Source organism: Sarcophilus harrisii, chromosome 4 (genome assembly GCF_902635505.1).
Source record: "Sarcophilus harrisii chromosome 4, mSarHar1.11, whole genome shotgun sequence".
Lineage (NCBI taxonomy): Eukaryota > Metazoa > Chordata > Mammalia > Dasyuromorphia > Dasyuridae > Sarcophilus > Sarcophilus harrisii.
The window spans coordinates 284,684,827-284,692,967 of record NC_045429.1 but is presented as its reverse complement, the minus strand read 5'-3'; the positions used below and the strand labels follow the sequence as shown (position 1 = coordinate 284,692,967).

The 8,141-nt window shown below is 39.5% G+C and overlaps 1 protein-coding gene across 1 annotated transcript; it reads left to right on the top strand.

Moving 5' to 3' along the window:
* The first annotated feature begins 927 nt into the window (after positions 1-927).
* On the top strand, positions 928-6,979 carry LOC100923003 (HLA class II histocompatibility antigen, DR alpha chain). The gene is made up of 5 exons (XM_003770652.4): positions 928-1,138; positions 3,752-3,997; positions 4,470-4,751; positions 5,011-5,167; positions 5,714-6,979. The coding sequence occupies exons 1-5, from the start codon at positions 1,057-1,059 to the stop codon at positions 5,715-5,717; spliced, it is 771 nt and encodes a 256-aa protein (XP_003770700.1). The 5' UTR covers positions 928-1,056; the 3' UTR covers positions 5,718-6,979.
* The last annotated feature ends 1,162 nt before the right edge of the window (positions 6,980-8,141 follow it).

Here is an 8,141-nt window from a genome sequence, read left to right as displayed (position 1 = left end):
TAGGTCTGGAAGCAGAGATAATGGATCATATATTACTTCTCTAAGCCTCATCCCAGAAATTTCTCCCCCCAAAAAAGAGCTTCCAAAATTCATGTCAGAAATGGGTCTTGTCCTATACAAGAAAAATTAGAAAACCATCTTGGGATCTTAAAACAAATTTCCTTCTACCTCCAATTCTCATAAGGCTCATGAAACATCCTTTAATAAATTTCATTTTGAAATATTAATCCTGAGTATATTTTCTCCTTTTCCCTTTATTGATACTAATGTTGAGTTACCATATAATTACTGATTTAGACATGCCTTTGTTAACAAATATAGGAATTGAGATGGTTAGTATAAATTAATCAATTCTCATTTTTAAAAATTTCTAAAATTTTTCAATTATTTATTTACATACTTTTATTTATTTATTTTTTAAAAAATTCTCCTTATTTTTAAAGCCCTAGAATTTACTCTCATTCAAATTACTGCAACAAATGGCCATAATTCATTGAAATTGGGTTGTGAAGGTGTCAGAAGCCTCTATCACTATAGGAGACAGATCTTGGAAAGAATTCATTCAAACCAACTCTATTTTAGGTATCAGATTTGGTGGTAAACTCTCAGCTACAAAGATATGTCTGTTTTAGGACCTCCAGCACAAGCCACCACAAAAACTTGTATTTCAGCTATAAATTGCTGTTTATTCTGGTGCCATTACTCCTTGATCACAAGGTTTTTTTCCTTCTTTAGGAAAGAATAGGTTATAAAAATGATTCAGATATTTCCCCTCCTATCCCTACATTTTTACCTGCTAAGGAGAAAAGTTATTTCATCCCATAAAAGTTTCTTTCTCTCAGCAACTTTCGGTGCTTTTTCATGATCCTTTCACCTGACAACAGAAGTGTCAGCACAAAAGATTTCTTTGATTGGCTGATTGTCTTTAGGCTGGATTTCCCCCAGTCCACTACAAAGTGTGTACCCCAAACCAGAGCTCCTTCTTCCCCTTGTCTCTGTCACTGTTCCACTATTTAGAGGACGTGACACTGAGATTGCAGAGAGTGCCCCAAGAAGATGATGCCCAACAAAGCTTTGATCCTAGGGACTTTCACCCTGGCCATGCTGCTGAATCCCTGGGGAGCCAGAGCCATTAAAGGTGAGTACTAAAACCTTAGTAGAGGTAAGGGATTGGATTCATCTGGTAACCTGAGAAAGAAGGTTTGGATAAAATCAAGAATATCCCTGCATGGTAGCCATAGCTACACCAGATCACCCTATTTGGACCTTACCTCCTTAACATTTCCATGAAAGTTTGATTATGATAACCAATCAGAGAATGACATATCTAACCCTTAGTATGACTTTATTGAAGGAAAAGCAAGGGGAGAAGAGCAACTGGGGGAATCACAGCCACCCTTGGGTCAGGGACACCTTTGGGAAATGGGGATATTTTAAGGCTACTATAAGAATTCTCACTACTTCTGGGAGTTTTAGGGCTCCTGAACTCTACTCGGAGGGAACCCAAGATTTCCCCAGAACCCATAGCAAATTATACCAGGACTTAGAATTTGTCAGTTCAAGTCCATAAAGGACTCTGCCTTGGTGAGTAGGTATCCCTGATCTCAGTATGCTGCTGAAGCAATGCGGTACAAAGGAAAGATTATTGGACTTGAAATTATTATTGAAAGTAGACAACTGCTTTTGAGTAACTGTGAGATCTTGGACAATTCAAGCCTCTTCTCTGGGAAAGACCTTAATTTCCTTAAATTGTATAATGAGGAGTTCGGACTAATTCACTCCCACTAATTCAGCTCTTAATCTATGATTTTATTGATCACACAGCACTTTAGCCACTGCTTAGTGACAGAGGATGCAGAATGACTGATAAAAAATAACTCAAGTCAAGGAATAGCTGCTAGTGTGATATTTAAATGCAATGATAGGACTGCATGTATGTGACTTGTTCTTTTCCATCCCATAACATTAGGTAGCAGCACAGATCATTTTGATCAAATGAAGGCGTTCTTCCCCCACTCAAATCTAGGTTCATAGCCCACTTCAAACCCTAACTCATTGATCCCTTCACAAAGTTTTTTTATTATTGATTCCACTCAGGTTAGGGAGGGTCTATGGAAATGCCTGACCCCGTGATTTTTAGATGTTTGATGTTGTTCAGTCATTACAGTCCTTTTAGCCACCCTTGTTTAGATATTGACAGCTACTAATAAGTTTTATAAAGTTTGATTTAAGGTTTTAATCTCTATTGGTGCAGATAGGTGGCGCCATGGTGCACAGAGTGCTGGGACCAAAGTAAAGAAGAAAATACAAATCCAGTCTTAGACATACTAGCTGTGTGACCCTGGGCAAGTTACTTAGCATTATTTGCCTCAGTTTCCTCATTTGTAAAAGAGCCAGGGAAGGAAATGGCAAACCACTTCAGTATTTTTGCCAAGAAAACTTCCAATCAAATCACAAAGAGGCTGAACAATAACTATATAGATTATCTCATCTGAGCCTCAGAAGAGATCTTTTATCCCTGTCATATTTACCTACAAGTATTATTCCTATTTTACAAATGAGAAAACTGAAGTTCATAGAGATCAGTGGTGAGATTTGAACTATGATCAGTCTGACTAAGTCCAGCATGCTGACCATACTGCCTCTCACTAATTTTATATGATCTTTTTTCTGAGGAACTTCTTTATTTTGATTTTTCTGTATAATTTCCTCACTTCAATACTAAGTACTATAATCTGTACACAAGGAGTAGGTCAGTGTTATTGATACTGACAGATTGATGAATGATGAGGAAAATCTGAAGTCAATTCAGAGTCCTGGATCTTATGTCAAAAATCTCATTAGTGAGGTCTTGTTAATCAGTCCTAAGATGGATAACCAGTTATTCCTGAGGGAAACTATCTATTTGTCCCTAGCCCCACATTTCCATTGTACTTTTCTAGGCACGTATGGTACATAAATAACTGCCACTTACAGGAAAGAGGAAGCTCAGCCATTTCTGTACCCATTTTTTCACCCCTCAGGGATACATAAATAATTGAAGAATTCTCTAGGCAAGTTTCCATAGTAACACTGAAGCAGTTCCCAAGACAAGAGACACAAATGTCTCCTTCTTCACTTTGGAAAAAGTACCAAATGGGCAAATGCCCCATTTTATTGATATTCTTCTTGGCACTTGTCCTGCCAGCACAGTTAATGACATTTTCCACCGGGCCACCCTGTGGTTTAACCAGCCCAAGGCCCAATGCAGCCTCATCACTGGAAGGTGACTGAGATTGCACTTGAGACTGCTGAGTTGGACCTCCCCTGAAGAAGGGAAGATTGAGAATCTAGGAGAGCAGAGGAAGGGCTCAGCTCAATTCGGGGTTCTCTTACTGAGAAGTTAAGGGGCTTATTTCTAGGAAGAAAGATTTGAGGATCATCTCTGCCATTTTTACCTGTTGGGCTTCCTACTGCAGGTAGACTTCTAGTTTGTAACTTGGATCAATTACAAAAGTCTAGAGAAATCCTTCTCTCTGCCCTTTTTGCCTCTGCATCTCCTTTCCATGACTTCTCCCTGCTTTCCTACTTCTCTTTCTTTTTCATAATGTAACATATTTCTCATGTCCTTTCTCCTTTCTCCCCTTATTTATCCTCTTTCTCTCTTGTTTTCCTCTTCATATGCTTATTCTTTCTTTTTTATTTCCCTTTGTGTCTCTCTTCTGTTTCTCTTCAAACTCCCTCATTAATATTCATATCTGGTCCCATACAGAGAATCATGTGATCATCCAAGCTGAGTTCTACCAGACCCACAACCCTTTAGGAGAGTTCATGTTTGATTTTGATGGGGATGAAATTTTCCATGTGGATTTGGACAAGAGAGAGACAGTCTGGCGTCTTCCTGACTTCAGCAAATTTGCCAGCTTTGAGGCTCAGGGTGCTCTGGCCAATCTTGCTGTGGACAAAGCCAATCTGGAAATCATGATAAAACGGTCCAACAACACTCCTGATACTAATGGTACTTGCTTTCAACTGGATCTTCAGGGCAAGAGGGAAAGGGAAGGGCTGGGGATCCATAACCTCATATCATAGGCAGTATAAGATTTTCTCCCTGCTTCAAGTGTTATAGACAATTTGCATATTTATGATTTGACATCATTCCATATCCTGAAAAATGTTGAGCTCTGGAAGCAGGAGCCCAGTTTATTCACTTGGTACATTGATCAGGACCTTTACATCTTCATGTAAAGCCCCTATTTTTCACAGTATCACATAAGCTATCATTGCCAAAGCAAATCCCTAGGAAGCTGGTCACTGGAGCCTAGCATTCTCCATGTCTTAGTGTTGACACTAAGTTGGTGGAAGGAGGCCTAAGTATAGGTGACACAAAACTGGATCAGAAGGAACAGCTCACAGGGCCCCTAAATTCTAGCAGGCTCAGGAAACAAGGTCTTAGTATAAGCACTCATTTTTGTTTTTTGTTCTTCTAGTGCCCCCTGAAGTGACAGTGTTTCCTAAGAGCCCAGCGGAGATGGACCAGCCCAATGTCCTTATCTGCTTCATTGACAAGTTCTCTCCTCCCGTACTTAATGTGACATGGCTTCGTAATGGGCAGCCCATCACTGATGGTGTGTTTGAGACTGTCTTCCTCCCCCGCCCTGATCATGCCTTCAGAAAATTCCACTACCTCACCTTCATCCCCTCTGCCAATGATTACTATGACTGTAAGGTCGATCACTGGGGACTGGAACAACCTCTTATGAAACATTGGGGTAAGTGCTAAATTCAATATTCTCCAAGCTGCTTCTTTCAAAGGACTCCATAAGCCCCTTTCCAGAAGTAAAGTGTTCTTACTCTTCAGACCATCACTTCTCCAAATGCAGACTTTCTGCCCTAGAGTCCCAAATCCTCAACAAATATTTGTCAATTTGCCACTATGTGCTGAGAACTGATTCCCATTATTATCAAGCCCAACTCCCTACCATGTTCACTATGTCTTTTAACTGTTACCTTGTTCTTTGTTTCCCTTAGAACCAGAAATACGAACCCCACTGCCAGAGACAACAGAGACTGTGGTCTGTGCCCTGGGCCTAGCCATTGGCCTAGTGGGCATCGTTGTGGGCACCATCTTGATTATCAAGGGCATGAAATCAAGCAACGCTTCCCGTGGTGGCCCTCGTGGACCCCTGTAAGTTGCTTTGATGGAAGGGAAGGGGAGGGAGTAGCAGGATGGTCAGAAGAGTAACTCATGATAGAAAATTGGTGTGTGCTTTCCTAGACTAGAACCTGATATGAACTCTGAGTACTTTCCCCTCCCTCCCTTCTCCTCTCTTCCAATCTACCAGCAGCCATATCTTTTTAGCCTTTTCTTCATTCATAAATCCAAACCATTTTCCTGGGCTATTTGAATCCAAGACAGGTTGCTCTGGAATAAATATCTAATGAAGACTCCATCAATCAATAAATATTTTTTAAGCACTTCCTATTTGCCAAGTATTGTGCTAATGACTGATGATAAAAAAAAAAGAGGCAAATATTATCCCTGCAATATAATTCTGACCATCCTGCTGCTCCCTCAGTTGTTCTCTTGGACCATTAGAGCATCAGGAGCTAAGATCAAGGGATAAAAGATGAGTAAGAGCTAAGGGAATATTATGAGTAAAAATCTAGGAAAAGAACCTTTATGCCCTTGAGCCCAGGACTCATTACTCACTTTGTATTTCTTCAACTGCAGGTGATAGCAGTTTTGATGAACAAGAATATCAGAAGATCCCATCTCCTGACTTTCCTTCCAACCCAGCTTTCATACACAACCCAATTCAACTTCTCTTCTGGATATTTGTTTAGTGACTCTTCCAATTTTCTCCCCTTGAAAACCCACTGTTGCATTTATGAATCACAGCCACAAACCAACACTTCTGAGACCCCCAAATACCACTCCCACTGCCACACACACACATCCACCTTCCTCTCAATTCCCCCACTGAATTTTATATCCCTGTCATCCCACTTAAATTTCCCCTTACTATGGCAAAGGAACAAGGTATATAGAAAGAATACTTTGGAATTAGAGGGATATGTATTCAAATTTTACCTGATGCTTATTACCTGTGTCACCTTGAGAAAATCATTTAACTTCTCAGGGCATCATTTTTCTCATTTGTAAACTAAGGGAGCTGTACTATATGATCTCTAAAATCCCTTTTATCATGATCTTATATCTCCACTTCTGAGCCCTATCCTTCTTGCTTTACCAACTTCTAATAATTCTTCCATAATCTTCCATAAGCTAAATCCAAATTTAGCCTCCCTTTGGGAATTGTTTTTCATCTGTATCTAATTAATTGTTCTTCCTATTGAGGTGAGGGGGAATGCAGAGGAGTGATTATCCTCCAGTTCACATCATTGCAGCCCATTCATATTCTGGAAACTGTCCTAAAACAAATAAATGTTTGGGCACATCAGTATTAGAATCTTTTTTTTTTTTGGTCTGATTATGTATTGCTAAAGAATTTTCAAAAAAAAAGAGTAAAAAACGGGAAGGATTTGTGTTCTAAAGAAATCTGAGATTGTATTGATGATTAGGCTTGAGCAGCTCCTACAAGTTTGGCCCAACCTGATCAGGTTACCTGGTATAAAGGTGGGACTGGTGTTAATTGGGTTCTATGTCATCCCTACCTTCAGTCTTAAAGTTCCTCTCCCATATCACTTTTTACTTTATGATGATCACTTCATCTATTAAATTTTTTATAAGGAGGTTAATTGTGAGTATAGGATAAAAATATTTATAGTTCAGTTCTAGAACTTCAGATGGGTGGCATGTAGTAGTATGCTGGCCAGGGAAAGGCCAGAGTTGAGTAAAATGAAGTAGAAGAATGGACGCGCATAACATTGAACAAAGATATCAGGATGCCTGAATTCTTCTTCTGAACCTCACTGTCTTCATAAACCTTGCCAGATCTCATTTCCCTTCTCTTGAAAATAAAGATCTTTACAGGAACTTCCAGCATTGCCATTCTATTTTTCTAGGCTTTTTACTTTTTCAGCCAAGAAGGGACAAAGGAGGAGGACCTGGGATCAAATTGGGTAGTTTGAGACAGTGAGGAGTGGTTGCTCTTTCTTCCTCAGAGCCTCCTCGATTGAGCAGCTATGCTACTTTTATTAGAAAACCAAGTTCACCCCCTAGGGATGGTAATGACTTTGCTGGGCTTGGCCCTATATTTGGGCCAAGTACAAGTTTATGGTAAACTGCGAAGCATAACAAATCATTTCCTGAGAGGTCATATTACAATAGTACATATTTTAAGGTACTCAAAACACTGTGCACTGTGCACACTTTTTTTCATTTGGTTTTTCATAACCCTATGAGACAGTATCCGACCTTGTTGATTTCCAGAACTTACTCTCCAGATGATCTAGAGAACATATCCTAGGCTTGCACCTGCTCCAATTCCAATATTTTGAGAAGAAGTAACTACAATTTCTTGAAATGAAAGCATCTAAGAGAGATCCATGAAGCCAGAAGAGCAGGATATTGGGATTTGCTGATTGACATCATTGCCAGCCTCCAGAAATACTAACTGAGCCTTCTTTTCCCCTGTCTTGCTCTGAGTCATTGGGCTATCATAGAAGTTACACTTGTAGACTAGAGTTACAAAATCTCAGAATTAGGAGAGAAAATTTAGAGATCAACTAGCCTAATCCCAAACAAAAAGTTCTTGGATTAATCCATAGACAGGGAGGTTATTTAATTCTTTGCCCTAATGGTAAATGTCCCCAGTGCTGTAACCTGAACTTTAAGATCAGAATTTAGAATAAAAAAAAGTGTTCAAACAATCCCAAACTCATTCTTTCCTTCCCATTTGTACAGAAAAAGCAATATATACCCATTCTCAGAAAATCAGCTTCCTTTGGCCTGTGAAATTGTCAATCTTAAAGGATGAATCATTCTTTTCTTCTTTCTCTTCCATTGTGATCTGGGCATTACATGAAGAGACTGAGCCTTCTTGAAAATGCTAGTCTAAACCAGAGTATTGGAACCACTGTGCCCACTTTTTATATGAAGGAGAGGGAGCCAGAAATGAAACCCTAAACACTCACAACCCCTGATACATATTTGCAATCTGAGGTAGATTGCAAAATGTAAAATGACTTGCCAATAA

Bases quoted from the DNA above. Each gene is read 5' to 3' on its own strand.
- LOC100923003 (XM_003770652.4), top strand. From the start codon at position 1,057: ATGATGCCCAACAAAGCTTTGATCCTAGGGACTTTCACCCTGGCCATG. The intron at 1,139-3,751 runs GTGAGTACTAAA...GGTCCCATACAG, and splicing joins GGGAGCCAGAGCCATTAAAG to AGAATCATGTGATCATCCAA. The intron at 3,998-4,469 runs GTACTTGCTTTC...TTGTTCTTCTAG, and splicing joins CAACACTCCTGATACTAATG to TGCCCCCTGAAGTGACAGTG.